This window comes from Salmo salar, chromosome ssa02, assembly GCF_905237065.1.
Source record: "Salmo salar chromosome ssa02, Ssal_v3.1, whole genome shotgun sequence".
NCBI classification, from domain to species: Eukaryota; Metazoa; Chordata; class Actinopteri; order Salmoniformes; family Salmonidae; genus Salmo; species Salmo salar.
This window is the reverse complement of record NC_059443.1, coordinates 63,308,794-63,334,417: the sequence shown is the minus strand read 5'-3', so window position 1 is coordinate 63,334,417 and position 25,624 is coordinate 63,308,794. Positions and strand designations below refer to the sequence as shown.

General features: G+C 42.5%; 1 protein-coding gene across 1 annotated transcript in view; it reads left to right on the top strand.

Moving 5' to 3' along the window:
- The first annotated feature begins 334 nt into the window (after window positions 1-334).
- Window positions 335-25,624, top strand: part of LOC106596305 (activating transcription factor 7-interacting protein 1) — a 39,750-nt gene continuing 14,460 nt past the window's right edge. Inside the window, exons 1-12 of the mRNA XM_045707502.1 lie at window positions 335-358; window positions 11,237-11,282; window positions 12,223-12,753; window positions 12,960-13,461; window positions 13,740-13,927; window positions 14,077-14,214; window positions 14,418-14,489; window positions 14,995-15,053; window positions 17,354-17,412; window positions 17,613-18,233; window positions 20,022-20,123; window positions 20,316-20,411. Of these exons, the coding sequence (XP_045563458.1) occupies window positions 11,265-11,282; window positions 12,223-12,753; window positions 12,960-13,461; window positions 13,740-13,927; window positions 14,077-14,214; window positions 14,418-14,489; window positions 14,995-15,053; window positions 17,354-17,412; window positions 17,613-18,233; window positions 20,022-20,123; window positions 20,316-20,411 (2,386 nt within the window). The 5' untranslated portion in view covers window positions 335-358; window positions 11,237-11,264. The remainder of the gene's footprint in view (window positions 359-11,236; window positions 11,283-12,222; window positions 12,754-12,959; window positions 13,462-13,739; window positions 13,928-14,076; window positions 14,215-14,417; window positions 14,490-14,994; window positions 15,054-17,353; window positions 17,413-17,612; window positions 18,234-20,021; window positions 20,124-20,315; window positions 20,412-25,624) is intronic.

The following is a 25,624-nucleotide window of genomic DNA, read 5'->3' as shown; positions in this document are numbered from 1 at the left end:
TGTCTGACAAGTGAAAAAGGTATTGAATCATCATTGGCACCAGAACAAGAACAGGAGCTTGAACAGGAAAGTGATACCTTCATAATCTACCAATATTTTCTCCTCTTAGTTTGCCGGCTAATTGAGTCAAATGAGGAGCTTAGAAAATGAACCGTAAAAGGCGACAAAACCACAAACTGTCTCTGATCAACACTGGGATATGAACACTGATCAAAGCGTGGCTCCTCCCGCCTTGCCACTAATTGAAAAACACACCTGAGGTTTGAAAGGTAGAGATCATCTTGGATCGAGTCCAATTAACAAAAGTCTAATTATTCAGAGGCTGTCAAGTCATTTGTCCTTGTCGAGGCAGTGAAAAGTAAGTGAAGAAATTCTTTAAGATTTCTGCATACCACCTACCTCAGCCAAATCAGTTGTGAATGAAAAATTCAACGTACAATGTTTACTCAACATTGCTGAGACTGATTGCCTACCTTGTGTATTGGGAGAGATCTAAAAGGGGAGGGAATTTTCACAGAAATTGTAATCTGAAAGGAGTTTCTGAAATGGATGCCGGCAGCCAGAGGATGCAGCTTGCATAGGTCTAGCAACAGAACATGAGAGAACTCTGCACTTGTATCAGGGCCTTATTTAACAGGAGAGAACATTCACTAAATACAATTGTAACTTGGACTAGGCTTGAAGCCCAGCCCGTCTCTGCAAACTTTTTGGTTTGACCATATCCTCTCACTGCTGTGTAGCAAGACAGGCGAGTTGTATTTATTCACTTTTTACTTCGTATTGCCCTATGCTAATGCTAATGATTGAAAGATCAGAAGTATTTTACAATGACAAATGAGAGGACTTGCCTTCCTGTATACCTGCATAGTTTTTTAAAGTAATTTTCAGATGTTTGCCAGTGCCTGTGTTGTCATACGGATGAATTCAGGAATGGGCAGGTCGCTGGAAAGATATTTATAATGCACTCCAATCACAGATGTGCCCATGTATCTTCAAGCTTTTCCCTGATTTTACACATCTGTGAATTATTGTGCTGCTGTGTAGCTACATATCCCTCTGGAATTGTTGTGAGCTATGAACAGAACACAGTACTAGTCAAGTACTACTAGCCTAGTAAATCACTAGTGTTGGTCAGAGGAGACAAACATTACCAAAGGAATAGAAGCAAGGACAAGATGGTGATGAGGAGTCTTTTTTACTCCAGTTTGGAGGTATACAGTGGACAGTTTACAGCTATTGCAGACCAGAAACAAATCATCTATGGCCCACATCAATCATTAAATGCTGTAGTATATAGTATAGCAGAGGATTAGCTTGAAATGCATCATGGGAGCTTCAGGAGGAAAATATACCCAAACTAAATTCATTTAACCTAATTGATCGGCATAACCAAACAGAAAATGGTGTGGGATGGATGAGGAAGTACATAACTACTTTGAAAAATAAATACAATTTGTAAAAAGCAAACTTAACCTACTTTTTATACAAATAAAAACGAACGAAACCGTCTATGTAAAATTGACATACAGAGCAAATAATTTAACATGAAGGTGATGTAAGTTGATGCACTGTTGTACTACAGTGGATTGGATATGTGTTCAGTTAGTAGCGTGTGAGGGCTCAGCCTGGCAGTGCACACAGCAGAACTGGCGGACATTTTGTTTTTTTCTGCAGTGAATCCAGAACGCGGGTAATGAAAGAGGAGTGGGGTGGGGAACCGACGCGCACTGTGCAATAACTTTGGAATGTGAACAGCGCCATTGTAACATAACAGGATGTGATTTCACCTTATTCGTTTTAAATCAAGGAAACTCATCAGAGATGAGAAAATAACATGTTAATAATTCTTATTGTAAAGTTTAGGGAAAATGTGACTAAGCAATTTTTCATCATCCATTCGAAGACATTTGGGTAAAATCAGTATTGCAATCAGAGAGTCAGCAATCTTTTGGTTTCTTTGTTAGCAATAGGAGTCCATACAAGAGACAAATAATGTTATAGTCTTCAATCTTTCGGTATAATCAAAAATATGAATGCAACATATGAAGTGTTGGTCCCATGTTTCATGAGCTGAAATAAAAGATCCCAGAAATGTTCCATATGCACAAAAGCTTATTTTTCTCATCTTGTTGACCAATTTGTTTACATCCCTGTTAGTGAGCATTTCTCCTTTGTCAAGATAATCCATCCACCTGACAGGTGTGGCATATCAAGAAGCTGATTAAACATCAGGATCATTACACAGGCGCACCTTCTGCTGGGGACAATAAAAAGCCACTCTAAAATGTGCATTTTTGACACACAACACAATGCCACATGTCTCAAGTTTTGAGAGAGTGTGCAATTGGCACGCTGACTGCAGGAATGTCCACCAGAGCTGTTGCCAGAAAATTGAATATGAATTTTTCTACCATAAGCCGCTCCAGCATCATTTTAGAGAATTTGGCAGTACATCCAATTGGCCTCACAACCGCAGACCACTTTTAACCATGCCAGCCCAGGACTTCCACATCCGGCTTCTTCACCTGTGGGATTGTCGATGAGACCGGACAGCTGATGAAACTATGGGTTTGCAAAACCAAAGAATTTCTGCACAAACTGCCAGAAACAGTCTCGGGAAGCTCATCTGTGTGCTCGTTGTCTTCACCCGGGTCTTGACCTGATTGCAATTTTGCGTCGTAACTGATTTCAGTGGGAAATGGCTCCATTCGATGACCACTGGCACGCTGCAGAAGTGTGCTCTTCACGGATGAATCCCGATTTCAACTGTACCGGACAGATGGCAGACAGTGTATCGTGTATGGCGTTGTGTGGGCGAGTGGTTTGCTGATGTCAACGTTATGAGCAGAGTGCCCCATGGTGGCGTTTGGGGTTATGTTATGAGCAGGCATAAGCTATGAACACAATTGCATTTTATCGTTTGAGATTTGAATGCACGAAGATCTGCCGGCATCAAGTCTTGTTTCAGCATGATAATGTACGGCCCCATGTCGCAAGGATCTGTACACAATTTCTGGAAGCTGAAAATATCCCAGTTCTTCCATGGCCTGCATACTCACCAGACAGGTCACCCATTGAGCATGTTTGGGATGCTCTGGATCGACGTGTATGACAGCGTGGTCCAGATCCCACAGGCCACAATCAACAGCCTGATAACCTCTATGCGAAGGAGATGTTGCGCTGCATGAGGCCTGCATGACCTCTTTTTTTTTTTTTTCATGGTTTCAGATGCATATCTGTATTCCCTGTCATGTGAAATCCATAGATTAGGGCCCAATTAATTTATTTCAATTGACTCATTTCCTTATATGAACTAACTCAGTAAAATCTTTGACATTTTTGCTTGTTTTTGTTCAGTGTATAATTATGTTTAGAGTAAAATGATACCTAAAAATAGGAGGAGTTTAAACTCTCTACTCCTCCTGCACAAGTGAAGGTTTCAGCCAACAGCTGCCAAGTGCTAAGCCTGGCTGCGCACAGCAGCAGCACTGGTGGACATTTTGAGTTTCTGCTGGCAGTCCTCACGCAGTCTATGAAAGAGGAAGGGAGTGGGGAATGGGCATACTACGCAGTGAGCTATTAGCTGGCTAGTGTTAGTTCTACTGAATAACTTTAATATCAGCAGCATTTTTAAATGATCTATTTTTGGTTTCATAATGTAATCCAAGAACATGTAATCCAAGCACATCATGTAATCCAAGCACATAAAACAGTTTAGTCCTGACTCTCAACAATGAGTAAAAAAAACAATCAACAACTGTATTTTTCTGTGCATGTTCGCTTTATCATTGTATTGCTATTGCCATTAGTGATTATAGGTCTGTTAAGTAAAATACTTATTTCTAAACAATCTTATCACACTTTCTTCTCAGAAATTGTGTGTGTGTTCACCTGTGTTATCTTTGTACCTTTTCTGTCTATGGTGCCTTCGGAAAGTATTTAGGTTACAGCCTTATTCGAAAATGGATTAAATAGTTTTTTCTCTTCATGAATCTACACACAATACCCCATAATGACAAAGCAAAAACAGGTTCTTCGATTTTTTTTTTTCACATGTACATAAGTATTCCGAGCCTTTACTCAGTACTTTGTTGAAGCACCTTTGGTAGCGATTACAGCCTCGTCTTCATGGGTATGACGCTACAAGCTTGACACACTTGTATTTGGGGAGTTTCTCCCATTCTTCTCTGCAGAACCTCTCAAGCTCTGTCAGGTTGGATGGGGAGCGTCGCTGCACAGCAATTTTCAGGTGTTCGATCGGGTTCAGTTCCGGGTTCTGGCTGGGCCACTCAAGGACATTCAGAGACTTGTCCCGAAGCCACTCCTGCGCTGTGTGCTTAGGGTTGTTGTCCTGTTGGAAGGTGAACCTTCGCCCCAGTCTGAGGTCCTGAGCGCTATGGAGCAGGTTTTCATCAAGGATCTCTCTGTACTTTGCTCCGTTCATCATTCCCTTGATGCTGACTAGTCTCCCAGTCCCTGCCGCTGAAAAACATCCCCACAGCATGATGCTGCTACCATCATGCTTCACCGTAGGGATGGTGCCAGGTTTCCTTCAGATGTGACGGTTGGCATTTAGGCCAAATAATTAAATCTTGGTTTCATCCTACCAGGGAATCTTGTTTCTCATGGTCTGTGAGTCCTTTAGCTGCCTTTTGGCAAACTCCAAGCAGGCTGTCATGTGCCTTTTGCTGTGGAGTGGCTTCCGTTTGGCCACTCTACCATAAAGTCCTCATTTGGTGGAGTGCTGCAGAGATGGTTGTCCTTCTGGACGTTTCTCCCATCTCCACAGAGGATTCTGGAGCTCTGTCAGAGTCACCATCGGGTTCTTGGTCACATGCCTGACCAACGCCTTTCTCCCCCGATTGCTCAGTTTGCCCGGGCTTCCAGCTCTTGAAAGAGTCTTGGTGGTTCCAACTTCTTCCATTTAAGAATGGAGGCCACTTTGTTCTTGTACCTTCAATGATGCAGAAATGTTTTGGTTCCCTTCCCCAGATCTGTGCCTCGACACAATCCTGTTTCAGAGCTCTACGGACAATTCCTTCAACCTCATGGCTTGGTTTTTATTCTAACATGCGCTGCCAACTGTGGGACCTTATATAGACAGGTATATGCCTTTCCAAATCATGACCAATCAATTGCATTTACCACAAGTGGACTCCAATCAAGTTGTAGAAACATCTCAAGGATGATCACTGAAAACAGGATGCACCGGAGTTCAATTTTGAGTCTCATAGCAAATGGTCTGAATACTTATGTAAATAAGGTATTTCTGTATGCAAAAAATCTAAACCTGTTTTCGCTTTGTCATTATGGAGTATTGTTTGTGGATTGCTGAGGATTTGTTATTTAATCCATTTTAGAATAAGGCTGTAATGTGGGAAAAGTCAAGGGGTCTGAATACTTTCCGAAGGCAGTGTATGGTGTGCTCAGCTGCCCTAATATTCCATACTGGTGTTCAGGTATAAGGAACACGATTGATCCCTGTATTGATTGATATTTGTCAAATTGTACAACTCGTAAACATTGATACATTTGATTATGGTGTCTAAGGTTATGTACTCTCTCAGGATTTTTTTAATCATTACAGTGAAAGGTCCTTATTTTCATTTGCGTTCTTATTTTACGACAGAAGTAGTCTAGATTTCTGGTGGGTAATTAAATGGTTCTCTCTCTCTACCACCCTCTCTAGTTAGAAACAAATATTTCCCCCCTACTTCTTTCAGAATGGTTTAGTCCTAGCTAGGCTGTAATTTTCCATGCAGCGTTAAACTGTGCTAGGGTGGGGGAGGGGTGGTACTAAGTCTGTCAGGCTGTGCACTCTATTACTGACTGCACTTCTAGCCTGAGTTTTTTGCGGGTAAAAAGCAGTCTTTGTGCTGCATGCTTCTGCCAAAGTTACTAAAAAGGTATATTTTGCATTTGTTTTAATAGGTTTTAGTATGGCCACTCTGAGGTAACTCCTAAAGGGGAGAATCATTTTGTTTCCATCCTTTTGTTCTGATTGTGTTACATTGTGTTGTTTGTCAGCCTGTGCTGGGTCACTTTTTCCTGTGTTGAGGCTGAGACTATGACGGTTTCATTGTGCGCACAACCTTGCACAAGAATACTCTATGCTGAAACAGATGGAACAGTCCAACCTTAGCCTCCCTCACCCTCCTGCTTTTTTCTTCCTCCCTCTGCTGTTGCTAGTACCCTCAATCAACACAGCCGAACAAATCGCGCGCAAGACCTCTGTCCAACGGAAGGCCTACTTCTCCAGACTACTCCTGTTCAAGGTTTACTTGAATTTTAGATTTTAAAGAATCTTGTACACCTATACCCATGTTGCTCTGTTCTGACTAGTATCTTGGACTACATTTCAGTATTTTACTTGGCTACTGTTGAAATTTCTTTTTTTTTGCTAAAGAGTGCTACAGTAACCACGATTCCGAAACGTAGATAATATACATTTTTTTTGTGTTATTTAAAAAAATATTTTGTGCAATGGGTCTGTTTGTTTTGTATTAGGATAAATATTTGTATATATTTTCTGTATTCGTAAAGTAGCATTTTTGGCATTTAGATTTTCATGCCCTGCTATTTGTGAGAGGAAGTGAGAGGGTCAGAACAGTTTGGAGAGAATGCTGGAAGCTTTAAGCATTATGTTAGCAGCAATGCTTTGCAATCAGTCCGAATATGTAAAAAACCTTTGTCTGACAAGTGAAAACTGTATTGAATAATCATTGGCACCGGAACAAGAACAGGAGGTTAAACAGGAAGGTGATATCTTCATATCTACCAAAATGTTCTCCTATTGGTTTCCTGGCTAATGGAGTTCTATTGGGATCTTAGAAAATAAAACTGTAAATGTGACAAATATCCAAACTGGGTCTGATCAACACTGGGATAGGAACGCTAATCAAAACTCAATGTTGCATGACTCCTCCCGCCTTGCTACTGATTGAAAAACACACCTGGGGTATGAAAGGTACAGATCATCTTGGATCGAGTCCAGTTAACAAACGTGTCATTATTCTGAGTCTGTCATTAGTCTTTGTTGAGGCAGTGAAAAGTAAGTGGAGGAATTCTTGAAGATTTCTGCAGACCACCTAGGTCAACTAAATCAGTCGTGAATGTAAAATTCAACTTAAAATGTTTACTCAACATTGCTGCGAGCGATAGCCTCCATTTTCCTGTGTCTTGAGAGATCTGAAATCGAAGGGAATTTACACTGAAATAGTCATCTGAATGGAGTTCCTGAAATGTATGCCGGTAGCCTGAGGATGCAGCTCTCATACGCATAGCAACAGAACATGTGAGCACTCTGTACTTGGATTAAAAGGCTCTGATTAACAGGAGAAAACGTTCACTAAATAAAACTGTATCTTGGAGTAGGCTTGAAGCCCAGCCCGTCTCTGCTAACTTTTTGGTTTGACCATATCCTCTCACTGCTGTGTAGTAAGACAGGCAAGAGTTTATTTAATTTGTGTTTGTATTACCCTATGCTTATGGTTGTAAGATCAGCAGTATTTTACAAGGACTTACATTGACAAATGATAGGAATTGCCTACCTGTATACCTGCATACTTTTTAAATGTAATTTTGAGATGTTTTCCAGCGCATGGACTTTTCAGTCACACCTGTTGCTGATAGGTGTATAAAATCGAGCACGCAGCCATGCAATCTCCATAGACAAACATTGGCAGTAGAAGGGCCTTACTGAAGCTCTCAGGGCACGGTCATAGGACGCCACCTTTCCAACAAATCAGTTGGTAAAATGTCTGCCCTGCTAGAGCTGCCCCAGTCAACTGTAAGTGCTGTTATTGTGAAGTGGAAACGTCAAGGAGCAACAACGGCCCCAGCCGCGAAGTGATAAGCCACACAATCTCACAGAACATGACAGCTGGGTGCTGAAGCACATAGCGTGTAAAAATTGCCTGTCCTCCGTTGCAACACTCACTACCGAGTTTCAAACTGCCTATGGAAGCAACTTCAGCACAAGAACTGTTCGTCGGGAGCGGCATGAAATGGGTTTCCATGGTCGAGCATCCGCACACAAGCCTAAGATCACCATGCGCAATGCCAAGCATCGGCTGGAGTGGTGTAAAGCTCGCCACCATTGGACTCTGGAGCAGTGAAAACACGTTCTCTGAAGTGACAAACCACATTTCACCATCTGGCAGTCCGACGGACGAATCTGGGCTTGGTGGATGCCATGAGAACGCTACCTGCCTGAATGCATAGTTCCAACTCAAGTTTGGTGGAGGAATAATGGTCTGGGGCTGTTTTTCATGGTTCGGGCTTGGCCCCTTAGTTGCAGTGAAGGGAAATCTTAACGCTACAGCATACAATTATATTCCAGACGATTCTGTGCTTCCAACTTTGTGGCAACAGTTTGGGGAAGGCCCTTTCCTGTTTCAGCATGGAAATGCCCCTGTGTACAAAGCGAGGTTCATACAGAAATGGTTTGTAGAGATTGGTGTGGAAGAACTTGACTGGCCTGCACAGAGCCCTGACCTCAACCCCATAAAACACCTTTGGGGTGAATTGGAACGCCAACTGCGAGTCAGGCCTAATCGCCCAACATCAGTGCCCGACCTCACTAATGCCCTTGTGGCTTGTGGCTGAATGGAAGCAAGTCCTCTCAGCAATGTTCCAACATCTAGTGGAAAGCCTTCCCAGAAGAGTGTAGGCTGGTTTAGCATCAAAAGGGGGACCAACTCCGTATGAATGCACATCATTTTGGAATGAGATGTTTGACAAGCAGGTGTCCACATACCTTTGGCCAGTGTATTTATAATGCGCTGCAATTACAGATGTGCCCATAATTTTTTTTAAGCCTTTCTTAATTTTACACATCTGTGAATTGTGCAGCTGTGTGGCCACATAACCGTCTGGAATTGTTGTGAGCTATGAACAGAACACAGTACTAGTCAAGTACTACTAGCCTAGTAAATCACTAGTGTTGGTCAGAGGAGACAAACATTACCAAAGGAATAGAAGCAAGGACAAGATGGTGATGAGGAGTCTTTTTTACTCCAGTTTGGAGGTATACAGTGGACAGTTTACACCTATTGCAGACCAGAAACCAATCATCTATGGCCCACATTAATCAGTAATTGCTGTAGTATATAGTACAGCGGAGGACTAGCTTTAACCGCATCATGGGAGCTTCAGGAAAAAATATACCAAAACTAAATACATTTTAACAAAATTGATCAGCATAAATTAACACAAAAGGATGTGGGATGGATGAGGAAGTATATCATAACTACATCGTTTTTTACCAAAAAAAAATTCTTCTTTCAAACTTAAACTAACCTTTTATACAAATAACTTACGAAACCTATGCAAAATTTGGCATATGGTGCAAATACCTTATTGACATAGATGTGACTTGATACACTGTTGTACTACAGTGGATTAGATGCGTGTTCAGTTAGCAGCGTGTGAGGGCTCAGCTTGGCTGGCTGCGCACACATCAGAGCTGGTGGCCATTTTGTTTTTTTCTGCAGTGAATCCAGAACGCGGGTAATGAAAGAGTGGGGGAGGGGAAGACTGCACAGTGTGCAATAACATTGGAATGTGAACTGAGTCGTTATAACATAATAGAATGTGATTTCACCTTATTAGTTTTATATCAAGGAAACTCATATCGGAGGTGAGAAAATCATATGAAAATAGTTGATATAGTAAATTAATGAGGCAAAATGTTACTGAATGTATTATTTTTCATCATCCATTCAAAGGCCATTTTTTAAGTCGAAGGACATAATAAAAATGTTTGATAAATGATCAAACTCAAAATAGAACTCGAAAACCCCCCTTATCTGTATTGATATGAGGGGTAGCTGTACGCTTAGTTGTAACAGAGTGTCATTGGTATGTTGGCTAGCGTAGCCTGCAGCTTTGTCTGCCTAGAGCTGTAACTTAGTTTGCACACTCTGTGTAAAGGACACACTCTCTCTGTGTGTAGTGTTGTAAAATTTCTGTGACTGTTTGTCATGTGATACCAGGCTGCACATTGAAGTCAAAGGCACATGGGGTGGGGCCACCAGCAACGTGGCCTATTTATATAGCTGTAAGCAGTCTACTGCAGTCTGTCTAGGCAGCAATGCAGCAACAATGCAGTAGACTGTTGTACCTGGAACTGATACAATAATGCAGTTTCTTGGGCCTGGAATTGGTTGAGTTTACAGGGCCAAACTAAAGCACCTGATGACCTTGCTCAATTTAATATGCTGGGTGAAAATCAATTTGTTCGGAGAGCAGTATCTGCCAATTTCTGAGAAACATTTAGAGAAAATAACCTACTCCTCACCTCAACAATATCATGGTTATTTTGTTGTTTCGCAGATGTGTTCGTTATTTGGCAACCACTGCATTTTGATGAGTGATAATGTCATTCAGTGACGTGCGTAACCTGTCCCTATGGAAAGTAAAATGTCACTAGGGATCAGACAGCAATGCTAGGTAACGGTTTCACTACATCAACTAGAATGGTGTATCGTAACTAGGCTAAAGGCCTATTGCTCCATGTGTAGGTTGCTATGACCAAATAGTTTAATATTTTTGTATAGTATTAGTCAGTTTTTCTTTTTTATATATAATTTTTATAGTATTTTACAGTTTCTCTGACTGCTGTCTGTAATTTCTGCTCATATTTGGACTGTTCAGGCGAGGCAGATGGTTAATCATCTTCCATTATTCAAACTGTAGTTTGTCCGTGCCTTTAGCTTGGAATTCATGATTTTTATGTTTTATCTCTGTATTGCTCCTGTGGAGCCTTCTGCACAAACTGATCACTTCTGTGCCGAAAATGTACTTTCAATGCTTAATTCTGTCGTCATCCTCTGTGTGAAGCCTGTTGTGTGAGTTTGGCTGTGTGTTTGGTGGTTGTTCTAGAAAATTGTGAAAAAATGATCTGGACATTTCAAGGTGTATCTTGAAACACAGAAGCCGAAGTAATGATAGTAAATCTCATTCGTGAAGACTAGCCTACTCTTTTTTTGGCTGGCTTTTGGCCATTGTGGAATATCCTACTTGTAAAATGTCAAACTGTCAGGAGCTTTGCAACACCCACATCCTGTTCTATTATTAATTATTACGGCCACCATCTCTTGACTAGTAAAACATGTCTGCAACTTGTTTTTTTATGATGTACTTATTAATGAAAGGCTCTATATGTTGCTGAAATGTGCTTTAAATCGTTACATTGAATTAATAATAAATACATTTTTTCCCCCTCCCCCTCTAGGTTATTGGATCCTTTTGGTGTCAAATCCATGATCGGAAACCTCCAGGTGAGATATTATTTTAAATCTAATATAATATAGGACCACTGACACCCCTAGGTCACATTTTACTAAATTCAAAAATCTCTATGAATGTCATATTTTGTATATTGACCTATTGTTCTTAATGATTGTATCAATGTCACTGTAACTATGAGAAAATGACTGTCAGCAGAAATATAAACTCCATAAGCACAAATTGGAACCTAGCCCCGACGCTGGAATGCGTTCGACAATTGGAACTGTATAAGGTAAATCATGCAGTCCTTGCATAACCCTTCCTCACTGTTGCCAACGGAGCCTGTATCTAGGGGCCCTGATTGGCTGAGGAAAAGGACCAATAAGAGCGAAGGGGAGGGACAAAAGCAAGTAATGTTGCTGCCATCCTCTGAGATAATGTCATATCCGTGCTGCAGACTGGGCTGGCTCTGTTGGATTTGACAACGCAAAAGCTTGTCAGCCAATTGAAGCGAAGGATAGTGTTCTTACAGTGAAAAGTATAGTCTTCTGTCATGTTAGTGTGTTCGTCACCCCTGGACCACATGGCATCTCAAGTTCGCAATCCTGAGGACAAAAAGTTGTGAGCGAACATGCTGGACTAAACTTCAGTGGAGAGGAAGCTGGACTTGAGACCATTTTGATAGACTTCTGCTGAGTCACTCTTTCTGCTGAAATTGACTTGTATAGAATGGTTCTGTATGCTGAGCTCACAGTGAAAAAGAACCTTCTAGAATAGAACAAAGAGGGGAAAAACATACCAACAGGGTTCTACAGTGACCCCTAGTGGTGTCCCAGAACACTATCGGTTTGGCCTTAAAGATAGCTCATCTGTACCCATTGTAGTGGGTAGAAGCTAGGTGGGTGGCGCAGGTGCTGTTAGCATTCCCGAGGAGGATTCTTTTGTGACCTGTTCCAACTAACATCCCCATCCCTCCTTGTCACTCCTCAGGTTAAAATGGAAGTTGCTGTGGCAGAAGAGAAGAAGAAGATATTCCGAGCCAGGAAAACCATGAAGATAAGCGACCGCCAGCAACTGGAGTCTCTCCACAGCACATTGTCGTCCCCCGTCCCGCCCCTGTCCAATTCCAGCTCTCCCCCTCCCCGTAGCCCACTGACGAACGGTACGCACACAGAAGATGCACAGAAGGGGGCAGACAGAGAGCAAAACGACGTTGCGGTTACGTCTCGTTCCACAACCCCAGTCTCCCCTCCCTCCCTGACCTCTCGATCCCCTCCCCTTGCTCTGTCCCTATCGTTGTCTCCCTCCCCAACAACCTCCCAAAGCCCCAAAGCCAAGGAAGATGCCACTCCCTCCCCCTCATCGCCATTCCACAACCTAAACGACGTACTGAAAAAGATGGAGGAAGAGGGAAAGAAAAACGAGTGTTCCACGTCCCCTTCCAATAAGGACAAGGAAGGAAAGGATACTGAGATGGAGGTGGCAAAGATGGAAGAGAAAGCACCTGAGACCAAGAAAGAGGTTTGTATGAGAACGAGTGAGAGGAGCTGAAATAAGGATAAATGGGAAACATTGGAAGTTAAGGAAAATGGGGGTTATAGTTGGAAAGTGTTGAAGTTGGCATTGTTAGGGGTCCAAGCACCGCGAGTAGGATTTTTTTTCTTCTCCATGTGTTTGTTGAGTTTGGCGGCTAAAATACAAACTTACCTGGATGTTCTTTTCTCCAGGAGGCTTGCACTACAACTGGAAAGAGCCATGAGGACCAAGCCCCTATGGATCAGTATCCTCTGGACTCTCCGTTCTCTCCCGTCTCGCTCGCCACGTCTGACAAAGAGTCTGGGAAGGAAAAGAGGACAGAGCAGAAAGAAGACACCGTGGCCATGGAAACGGATACGGATAAGGACCATACAGAGACCAAGGCCTCTGAGGCCTCCACTTCCACGGAAGAGAGACCTTCCTCCCCCAAGGCCGCTACCATGGCCTCCCCTGTCCGCACCCCCTCCCCCTCTGCTGCCCCTGAGCCGGATCAGGACATCAAAGAAGAAGAGGTGGTGAAGAAGGGAGAGAAGAAGAAAGACGATAGTCAGAAAGAGAAGGAAGGAGTAACGAAGGAGGAAAAGATGGAGGTAGTTTCTGTGAAAAAGGAGGTGAAAAAGGAGAAACAGAATGTTGCCGGGTGTTCTACCTCATCTCTTGCCTCCTCCACCTCTACATCCACAAGTGACAAAGGTATGAAATGACAGAATCTGCAAGACCTGAAAAATCATCCAGAGTTGACTGATAGTAGTTGGCACTACTATGCCAGCTATGTTTCATTTTCAACCTTTTTGGGATTTATAACAAAATATATAATCTGGGAATACTTGCATTTTACAAATAAAAAAAATACAGGAAAAAAATCAAAAATTAATAACATACACACAAGCATACTGCACAGGAAATGATGTCACATGGCCATTAACCAAAATAATCTGATTAAACTAAACCAGAACACTTTGTCTCAACAGGGGTGAAGGTGAAGGAGGAAAAGAGCTCCTCTTCTGGACAGAAGCGTCCCCTGTTGGCAGGTGACGAGAAAGATGGAGGGAAGGTTGAAAGAGACGGGAAGAGGCAGAAGGTGCAGGGCGTGGAGTTGGAAGCTCAGCTCGAGTTGAAAATCACTGCGAAAGGTGGCAGTCGCCTAAAACTTGAAAAGGTTGGTCTGTTCTCATGTATTAGCATTTTACCCACAGGTTTAAGACTTTACCCCCAGTCAGGCATAAAGTAACTCTCAAACAATATTGCCCCACACTATCTAGCCCTAAATTGCATCTTGAACTCATCCTTCGTTTCTCTTCTTCTCAGGTTCTGCAGAAAATGGTTGAGGAGCGGTTGAGGGCGCTGCAGCTCACCGTCTTCGACCAAGGTTTACAGGAGCTAAAAGACCGGGTAGAAAAGATTGATTGTGCCACAAAACACCAGAGCACCCTTAACACACTACAGGTAAGCTAGCTACATGTTAAACTACTAGTAACGGGTATGTTACAAGTCGACTTGTCAATAGTCACAACAGTTAGAAATAGTCGTCAATGTTTATAGTCAGCAATAGTCATAGTTTTCAATAGTCACAAAAGTCAACAATGCTAATTAAAATCCTTACAAATGGAAAGTCTCACAAGTTCTCACTGTTTCTTATCCTTTTTCAGGCCAAGATTGCTAGATTAGCAAAGAAATTCGGAGAAGCCAACCAGGCCTCGGAGAACAAAAGAAAACAGGAGGTAAGAAATGTTGTTAATTTATGGGACCCCAGTGTCTCAGATATATTTTGGTAAGTCATCTCCTACTCATCGATATTAGTTAAAGCTGCAATATGTAACTTCTTGGGTGACCCGACCAAATTCACATAGAATTGTGAGTTATAGAGATCTGTCATTCCCATTGAAAACAAGTCTAAGAAGCGGTAGTTCTGTTTATTTCTATGCTTCCCGTTCTAAATATTTGTTTTACGTCTTTTGCTTTCGGTTTTATACACCAGCTTCAAACAGCTGAAAATACAATATTTTTGGTTATGGAATATATTTCACAGTGATTTAAATGGTACAATGATTCTCTACACTATACTTGCTTGTTTTGTCACATAAACTAAAATTAGGTGAACAATTTTAGCAACCAGGAAATGGCGGAACGAATTCTGCATATTGCACCTTTTAATATCAAACAGACAATTAAATAAAAATTGCTGAGGGTGTTAGCTAAAGGTGTCACCATGGCGTGTGTTCGCAGGCGCTAACGTCCCCTGTTGCCAAGACTGCACCTGCTACAAACACCATTTCGACACAACGGTAAGAGTCCGGTCCTACTGCCAATGTACTACTTCCTCATTTAGAAAAGCTTTTAGTCATTTGAATGCATTTCCTCCTGTGAATCACAAGTGAACAGTAATCAAAAACAGGGGATTGCATTGCCTCTAGTCTTATGAAGATGTTGGATTCAATCATTCTTTTAGTTTGTTTGTAGTCTTGTGTTAATCACCATTAGCAATCCTGGATGGCAATTCCAAAACGTTCACATATTCCATAGTTTCCTTTTTTCCCATCTCTTGTGACAGCACATTCCCATTGCTTGTATTCTCCAGCATAAAAATGTATTTTCTGTATTTGTAATTCAAATCATGCAGAAGGAAAGCTGTGTGTTAGTCATTGCATGGGGCTATACTAGCTATCATTGTGCCTTTGTATCAACGTGACAATACCGGCCTGAAGCCAATGAATGCCACACGTGGAGTCAATCACAACGTGTGATTGAATGTGTGGTGACTCTGCACAGGATCGTTGTCAATAATACTGAGGCTGGATTTAATTCTCAGGGAGATTGGATTAAAAAGCAACAACATCTGCTAAAAACCATAATAACAGGAAACAAAGATGATACCATTCGAGGGTATTCTCTGATGTACAAGACTGACTTCTCTTTTGATCGCTTAGTGCCTACCCGTCAGGCATTTTCAAACCAAAATCTCCACATGAAATCAATCATCATTTTGTTTTGGATTAAACAAACGAACAGCGGTTCAGTTTTTGCGTCTTTTCTTTTGCACACCACCATGGTTCCAGGTCCTGAGTCTTGTGACGTTATACAATGCGCCAAAGCTTGAGAAAACAACCTTTTAAAAGCTGTGCAGACAGTGTTCACAGCACCCGATCCAACTGCACCTCTCCTCTCAACAGCGTGCTCCGAATGCATCCAAAGCTGGAGCTGCAGTCTGAAGAGGGGGCATGGCGGAGAGGGGAGCTGGCGACCTCTATTGGTTGGATTAAGAATGAAGTGAAGGAGGAGGAAGAATCCGAAGAAGAGTATGAAGAGATATCTGAGGAAGAGGAATTTGAGAAGCCTTCATTCAACCTAAGACACCAGCCTGCTAGAAGAGATGAGTCACAGCAGCAGTCACCACAGCAACCGAGTGGAGGAACTAGGGTTCGTTCAGACATAATGCTGCGTCCCATCTCCATGGACAAGGAGAGACAGCTTTACCTGCGTTCTAAGAATGCTGCCAGGAAGGCCAGACCCGATCGCTATGCAGTATTCCTGTTCCGGAACCTGGTCTCGTACGAGAACTACGTGAAGTGGGTCACCACGGTGAACTACGTCGGAACGTTGGGCAAAGACGCGCTGCCCGTTAACCTGCGCGAAACCATGAAGAAATATTTGGAACAAAGGTTCAACAAACTGTATGCCAGAGACTGGAAAAAGATCAGGGACTCCATCAATGAGATCCTGAGAGTGAAGAGACTACAGTTCTTCTTTGAATCAGACTTTAATTTGACTTAAACATGTTTGATTGGGAAGGTGCCATTTTTCCACAGTTGTCGTGATGCACTTTTATTTTTTGTATGGAATTATGGAAACGACATAGTCTTGAGATAGTTGCAATCGTCACTTTCATTTTTATTTTACCAACGTTAACAGTAATATAATTGCATTCTTGCCCCCATGAAACATTTTATTTGTTCTTAATATTCCCAGTTCCTAATGTACTGAACTAAATAAAGGTCTGGAATTACTATATAAAAAAAAACCATGTTATATATCATCACAACACAAATGTATACCAAAATGTTTTCTTTAATGTACAGTACCAAAAATGTTAAACAACCTGCAAACACTTCATGATTTTCATAACAGAATACCACAAACAACTCAAGAATGATATCTATACACTAGACAAGTCCTCAAGGAATCAACACTTTTTACCCCTTTTCTGTGATAAAGATTTTTTGAAATGTGTAGATTGTTTTGGTTGAATTCGTAAAATTCAATGCAAAAAAGAACAAAGAACAAAATACACATAACAAACACACACAAAAAAATCTGTAAACGCATCATAATGTTACAAACACAGGGGGAAAACAGAAGAAGACTGAGCCAGAAGACAGAATAATAGTAAACTGGCAAAGTAAACTGGTAAAGTGTGGCAAAGAGGTCGCCAAATTATAGGAAGACTTTTTCTCTGGTCAGTCCCAATATGATCTCTGACCTATTTTTAAACAAGCCAACTGAATGCAAATCACATCTCTTTCAATTACCTTAAAAAAAAATGAAAAAAATGATTAAACTCAATGCAAACACACATCTTTTCCAACAGGCCAGTAGCAGCTGTTGTAAAGCAGCCCATGACCAGCCCAGTCTCTACCAACCTTACAGGTAAGACCTCCCTTCTTCTTTACCTTCTCCCTTACCTGTCAATAGCATGTTTCACCTATCATGGGGATTGAATGACCCTGAGATCAAGTTATGAGATAAAGAACAACACCAACTGATGCGTTCTGACCTGTCATGCAATAGGATTTTAAAGTTAAAATCTAAACTCACCATTCCTTTCCTGTCTCCTGTTGTCTTTCCAGTTTCTCCGGTGAAGCAGCCCAAACCTGTCCCCACTACCACTACGGCCACTGCCATGGTAACACAGGGCTCCATCCTGCAGCTGATCCCCACCTCCTCTAGCTCCGCCTCCCTGTGCACCGTCACCTCTCAGAGCGGCCCCACTGGCACCCTGCTCCTCAAGACCACCTCGGGCTCCAACGTGGTGGGCCAGAATGGCCAGCCGCTCCTCATCCAGCTGCCTCTCTCTGCCATGGCCAACGGCGGGGCCGGAACCCTGGTCAACATCCCTGTGTCCTCCTTCGCCGCAGTCAACTCGCTCAACAAGGCCAAGACCACTACTCCCACCACTACCTATATCCTCAAGGCCGGCCCCACCACCTCCACCATGGCCGGCCCCACCACCTCCACCATGGCCTTGCAGCCCATCTCCTCCACTACCCAGCTCTCCCCAGCCATGTCCCCAGCCCAGATGACCCTGGCTCGGGCTGTGTACCAGGGGGGCACTGGGGGGATCAGTACGCCCAGTGCTGGGATGTCAGTGACCACAGCCAGGGCGCCGGTTCAGGCGTCCTCTGGTCCAGCTGCTACGGGCTCGGCAGCTCCAGGACCTCCTTCGGGTACGGCTATGACGTCAAAGACAGGTGAGTTTTCTAGCAACAGGCCTGATAACAATATCCTATACTGTATGTGGACAAAAATAATAATTGCATTTATATATACAGTTGAAGTCGGAAGTTTACATACACTTTAGCCAAATACATTTAAACTCAGTTTTTCACAATTCCTGACATTTAATCCTAGTAAGAATTCCCTGTTTTAGGTCAGTTAGGATCACCACTTTATTTTATGAATGTGAAATGTCAGAATAATAGTAGAGTTATTTATTTCAGCTTTTATTCCTTTCATCACATTCCCAGTGGGTCAGAAGTTTAGTATTTGGTAGCATTGCCTTTAAATTGGTTAACTTGGGTCAAATGTTTTGGGTAGCCTTCCACAAGCTTCCCACAATAAGTTTGGTGAATGTTGGCCCATTCCTCCTGACAGAACTGGTGTAACTAAGTCAGGTTTGTAGGCCTCCTTTCTCACACACACTTTTTCAGTTCTGCCCACAAATGTTCTATAGGATTGAGGTCAGGGCTTTGTGATGGCCACTCCAATACCTTGACTTGGTTATCCTTAAGCCATTTTGCCACAACTTTGGAAGTATGTTTGGGGTCATTGTCCATTTGGAAGACCCATTTGCGACCAAGCTTTATTTTCCTGACCGATGTCCTGAGATGTTGCTTCAATATATCCACATAATTTTTCTTCCTCATGATGCCATCTATTTTGTGAAGTGCAGCAGTCCCTCCTGCAACAAAGCATACCCACAACATGATGCTGCCACCCCCGTGCTTCACGGTTGGAATGGTGTTCTTCGGCTTGCAAGCCTCCTCCAAACATAACGATGGTCATTATGACCAAACAGTTCTATTTTTGTTTCATCAGACCAGAGGACATTTCTCCAAAAAGTACAATCTTTGTCCCCATGTGCAGTTGCAAACCGTAGTCTGGCTTTTTTATGGCGGTTTTGGAGCAGTGGCTTCTTCCTTGCTGAGCGGCCTTTCAGGTTATGTTGCTATAGGACTCGTTTTACTGTGGATATAGATACTTTTGTACCTGTTTCCTCCAGCATCTTCACAATGTCCCTTGCTGTTGTTCTAGGATTGATTTGCACTTTTCGCACCAAAGTACGTTCATCTCTAGGAGACAGAATGCGTCTCCTTCCTGAGCGGTATGATGGCTGCGTGGTCCCATGGTGTTTATACTTGCGTACTATTGTTTGTACAGATGAACATGGTACCTTCAGGCGTTTGGAAATTGCTCCCAAGGATGAACCAAACTTGTGGAGGTCTACACATTTTTGGGGGGCTGATTTCTTTTCATTTTCCCATAATGTCAAGCAAAGAGGCACTGAGTTTGAAGGTAGGCCTTGAAATACATCCACAGGTACACCTCCAATTGACTTAAATGATGTCAATTAGCCTATCAGAAGCTTCTAAAGCCATGACATCATTTTCTGGAATTTTCCAAGCTGTTTAAAGGCACAGTCAACTTAGTGTATGTATACTTCTGACCCATTGGAATTGTGATACAGTGAAATAATCTGTCTGTAAACAATTGTTGGAAATATTACTTGTGTCATGCACAAAGTAGATGTCCTAACTGATTTGCCAAAACTATAGTTTGTTAACAAGAAATTTGTGGAGTGATTGAAAACGAGTTTTAATGACTCCAACCTAAGTGTATGTAAACTTCCGACTTTCAAAGGGCTCAAAGCACATCCCCTTGCGATGTGTAGCACCCAAAGCAGCAAAATCCAAAAACATGTTGTAAAAGAGAATATTATCTAACTGTTTTCTTTCCTATTTCTGTTCCATCCCTTTCAGATAACCAAGCAACAAGCTCTACTCCAACCAAAACGGGGGCTCGACCCAAAGGCTCCTTCATAGACCTCACTGAGGAGGAGGAGGAGGATGATGATGTGCTAGGTGAGAATGAATCCCAAAACCATCTCCAAATTTCTCCCTCTCAACTCCAGAGAGGTCCACTAAATGATTGATTTATGTCCTCTAAAATAGTGACTATTGTTGCTAATAATGTGAACGATTCTGGCTAAATAAATATGAATTGAATTCCCTCTTCTGTCCTCTATTCTTAATTCCTTCTCTTTAATTCTGCAGTGACTGGTGTGAGAAAGGCCATTACGACTGCGGTATCGTCCTCTTCAGTTACCCAGCGATCTACTGGACCTCCTCCGCTGATCAGCACTCCTAGTGGTGAGGCCTGCACGTTACATAATCATTGATATTGACAATATACACAGGCAGTTAGGAAAGCTAAGGCTAGCTTTTTCAAACAGAAATTTGCATCCTGTTGCACAAACTCAAAAAAAGTTCTGGGACACTGTAAAGTCCATGGAGAATAATAGCACCTCCTCCCAGCTGCCCACTGCACTGAGGCTAGGAAACACTGTCACCACCGATAAATCCACTATAATTGAGAATTTCAATAACCATTTGTCTACGGTTGGCCATGCTTTCCACCTGGCTACCCCTACCCCGGTCAACTGCCCGGCACCCCCCACAGCAACTCGCCCAAGCCTCCCCCATTTCTCCTTCACCCAAATCCAGATAGCTGATGTTCTGAAAGAGCTGCAAAATCTGGACCCAAACAAATCAGCCGGGCTAGACAATCTGGATCCTCTCTTTCTAAAATTATCTGCCGATATTGTTGCAACCCCTATTACTAGCCTGTTCAACCTCTTTCGTATTGTCTGAGATTCCCAAAGATTGGAAAGCTGCCGCGATCATCCCCCTCTTCAAAGGGGGAGACACTCTAGACCCAAACTGTTACAGACCTATATCTATGCTACCCTGCCTTTCTAAGGTCTTCGAAAGCCAACTTAACAAACAGATTACCGACCATTTCGAATCCCACCGTACCTTCTCCGCTATGTAATGTGGTTTCAGAGCTGGTCATGGGTGCACCTCAACCACGCTCAAGGTCCTAAACGACATCATAACCGGCATCGATAAGAGACATTACCGTGCAGCCGTATTCATCGACCTGGCCAAGGCTTTCGACTCTGTTAATCACCACATTCTTATCGTCAGACCAAACAGCCTTGGTTTCTCAAATGACTGCCTCGCCTGGTTCACCAACTTCTTCTCTGATAGAGTTCAGTGTGTCAAATCGGAGGGCTTGTTGTCTGGACCTCTGGCAGTCTCTATGGGTGTGCCACAGGGTTCAATTCTTGGGCCGACTCTTCTCTGTATACATCAATGATGTCACCCTTGCTGCTGGTTATTCTCTGATCCACTTCTACGCAGACGACACCATTTTGTATACTTCTGGCCCTTCTTTGGACACTGTGTTAACCTCTCTAGGGTCGGCGGGACGAAATCGTCCAACCTACTCAACAGCCAGTTGAATCCCGTGGCGCGTTATTCAAATACCTTAGAAATGCTATTACTTCAATTTCTCAAACATATGACTATTTTACACCATTTTAAAGACAAGACTCTCGTTAATCTAACCACACTGTCCGATTTCAAAAAGGCTTTACAACGAAAGCAAAACATTAGATTATGTCAGCAGAGTACCCAGCCAGAAATAATCAGACACCCATTTTTCAAGCTAGCATATAATGTCACATAAACCCAAACCACAGCTAAATGCAGCTCTAACCTTTGATGATCTTCATCAGATGACAACCCTAGGACATTATGTTATACAATACATGCATGTTTTGTTCAATCAAGTTCATATTTATCTCAAAAACCAGCTTTTTACATTAGCATGTGACGTTCAGAACTAGCATACCCCCCGCAAACTTCCGGTGAATTTACTAAATTACTCACGATAAACGTTCACAAAAAACATAACAATTATTTTAAGAATTATAGATACAGAACTCCTCTATGCACTCGCTATGTCCGATTTTAAAATAGCTTTTCGGTGAAAGCACATTTTGCAATATTCTGAGTAGATAGCCCGGCATCACAGGGCTAGCTATTTAGACACCCACCAAGTTTAGCCCTGACCAAACTCAGATTTACTATAAGAAAAATGTTATTACCTTTGCTGTTCTTCGTCAGAATGCACTCCCAGGCCTTCTACTTCAATAACAAATGTTGGTTTGGTTCAAAATAATCCATAGTTATGTTCAAATATCCTCTGTTTTGTTCGTGCGTTCAAGACACTATCCGAATGGTAAAGAAGGGTGACGCGCACGACGCATTTCGTGACAAAAAAATTCTAAATATTCCATTACCGTACTTCGAAGCATGTCAACCGCTGTTTAAAATCAATTTTTATGCCATTTTTCTCGTAAAAAAGCGATAATATTCTGACCGGGAAAGCGTGTTTACGTTCAAAGAGAGAGAAAATAAAAACATGGGATCCCCTCGTGCACGAGCCTCAGTCTGATGGTACTCTGACCGGCCACTATCCAAACGCGCTAATGTTTTTCAGCCAGAGGCTGGAATTACATCATTCAGCTTTTTCCCGGGTTCTGAGAGCCTATGGGAGCCGTAGGAAGTGTCACGTTACAGCAAAGATCCTCAGTTTTCAATAAACAGAGCCAAGAAGAACAAGAACTTGTCAGACAGGCCACTTCCTGTAAGGAATCTTCTCAGGTTTTTGCCTGCCATATGAGTTCTGTTATACTCACAGACACCATTCAAACAGTTTTAGAAACTTTAGGGTGTTTTCTATCCAAAGCCAATAATTATATGCATATTCTAGTTACTGGGCATGAGTAGTAACCAGATTAAATCGGGTACGTTTTTTATCCGGCCGTGCAAATACTGCCCCCTATCCCCAACAGGTTAACTAACCTCCAGACGAGCTTCAATGCCATACAACACTCCTTCCGTTGCCTCCAACTGCTCTTAAATGCAAGTAAAACTAAATGCATGCTCTTCAACCGATCGCTGCCCGCCCGTCCAGCATCACTACTCTGGACGGTTCTGACTTAGAATATGTGGACAAATACCTAGGTGTCTGGTTAGACTGTAAACTCTCCTTCCAGACTCAAATTAAGCATCTCCAATCCAAAATTAACCTAGAATCGGCTTCCTATTTCGCAACAAAGCATCCTTCACCCATGCTGCCAAACATACCCTCGTAAAACTGACCATCCTACCGATCCTCGACTTCGGCGATGTCATTTACAAAATAGCCTCCAACACTTTACTCAACAAACTGGATGCAGTCTATCACAGTGCCATCCGTTTTGTCACCAAAGCCCCATGTACTACCCACCATTGCGACCTGTACGCTCTCGTTGGCTGGCCCTCGCTTCATACTCGTCGCCAAACCCACTGGCTTCAGGTCATCTACAAGTCTCTGCTAGGTAAAACCCTGCCTTATCTCAGCTTACTGGTCACCATAGCAGCACCCACTCGTAGCACGCGCTCCAGCAGGTATATCTCACTGGTCACCACCCAAAGCAAATTCCTCCTTTGGCCGCCTTTCCTTCCAGTTCTCTGCTGCCAATGACTGGAACGAACAGCAAAAATCACTGAAGCTGGAGACTAGAGGTCGACCGATTATGATTTTTCAACGCCGATACCGATTATTGGAGGACCAAAAAAACCTGATACCGATATAATCGGACGATTTAAATTATTATTATATATATATATATATTTAACAATATTGAATGAACACTTATTTTCACTTAATATAATACATCAATAAAATCAATTTGGTTTAAATAATGCAAAAACAAAGTGTTGGAGAAGAAAGTAAAAGTGCAATATGTGCCATTTACAAAAGCTAACGTTTAAGTTCCTTGCTCAGAACATGAGAACATATGAAAACTGGTAGTTCCTTTTAACATGAGTCTTCAATATTCCCAGGTAAGAAGTTTTAGGTTCTAGTTATTATCGGACTCTTTCTCTCTATACCATTTGTATTTCATATACCTTTGACTATTGGATGTTCTAATAGGTACTTAAGTATTGCCAGCCTTATCTCGAGAGTTGACAGGCTTGAAGTCATAAACAGCGTAATGCTTGACGCACAGCGAAGAGCTGCTGGCAAATGCAGGAAAGTGCTGTTTGAATGAATGCTTACGAGCCTGCTGCTGCCTACCACCGCTCAGTCAGACTGCTCTATCAAATCATAGAATTAATTATAATATAATAACACACAGAAATACGAGCCTTAGGTCATTACTATGGTCAAATCCGGAAACTATCATTTTGAAAACAAAAGGTTTATTCTTTCAGTGAAATACGGAACCGTTCCGTATTTTATCTAACGGGTGGCATCCATACAGTGAGGGGGAAAAAGTATTTGTTCCCCTGCTGATTTTGTACGTTTGCCCACTGACAAAGAAATGATCAGTCTATAATTTTAATGGTAGGTTTATTTGAACAGTGAGAGACAGAATAACAACAAAAAAATCCAGTAAAAACGCATGTCAAAAATGTTATAAATTGATTTGCATTTTAATGAGGGAAATAAGTATTTGACCCCCTCTCAATCAGAAAGATTTCTGGCTCCCAGGTGTCTTTTATACAGGTAACGAGCTGAGATTAGGAGCACACTCTTAAAGGGAGTGCTCCTAATCTCAGTTTGTTACCTGTATAAAAGACACCTGTCCACAGAAGCAATCAATCAATCAGATTCCAAACTCTCCACCATGGCCAAGACCAAAGAGCTCTCCAAGGATGTCAGGGACAAGATTGTAGACCTACACAAGGCTGGAATGGGCTATGGAATACGCCGTGAAGGACTGAAATCCTGCAGCGCCCGCAAGGTCCCCCTGCTCTAGAAAGCACATATACATGCCCGTCTGAAGTTTGCCAATGAACATCTGAATGATTCAGAGGACAACTGGGTGAAGGTGTTGTGGTCAGATGAGACAAATGGAGCTCTTTGGCATCAACTCAACTCGCCGTGTTTGGAGGAGGAGGAATGCTGCCTATGACCCCAAGAACACCATCCTCACCGTCAAACATGGAGGTGGAAACATTATGCTTTGGGGGTGTTTTTCTGCTAAGGGGACAGGACAACTTCACCGCATCAAAGGGACGATGGACGGGGCCATGTACCATCAAATCTTGGGTGAGAACCTCCTTCCCTCAGCCAGGGCATTGAAAATGGGTCGTGGATGGGTATTCCAGCATGAAAATGACAAACACACGGCCAAGGCAACAAAGGAGTGGCTCAAGAAGAAGCTTATTAAGGTCCTGGAGTGGCCTAGCCAGTCTCCAGACCTTAATCCCATAGAAAATCTGTGGAGGGAGCTGAAGGTTCGAGTTGCCAAACGTCAGCCTCGAAACCTTAATGACTTGGAGAAGATCTGCAAAGAGGAGTGGGACAAAATCCCTCCTGAGATGTGTGCAAACCTGGTGGCCAACTACAAGAAACGTCTGACCTCTGTGATTGCCAACAAGGGTTTTGCCACCAAGTACTAAGTCATGTTTTGCAGAGGGGTCAAATACTTATTTCCCTCATTAAAATACAAATCAATTTA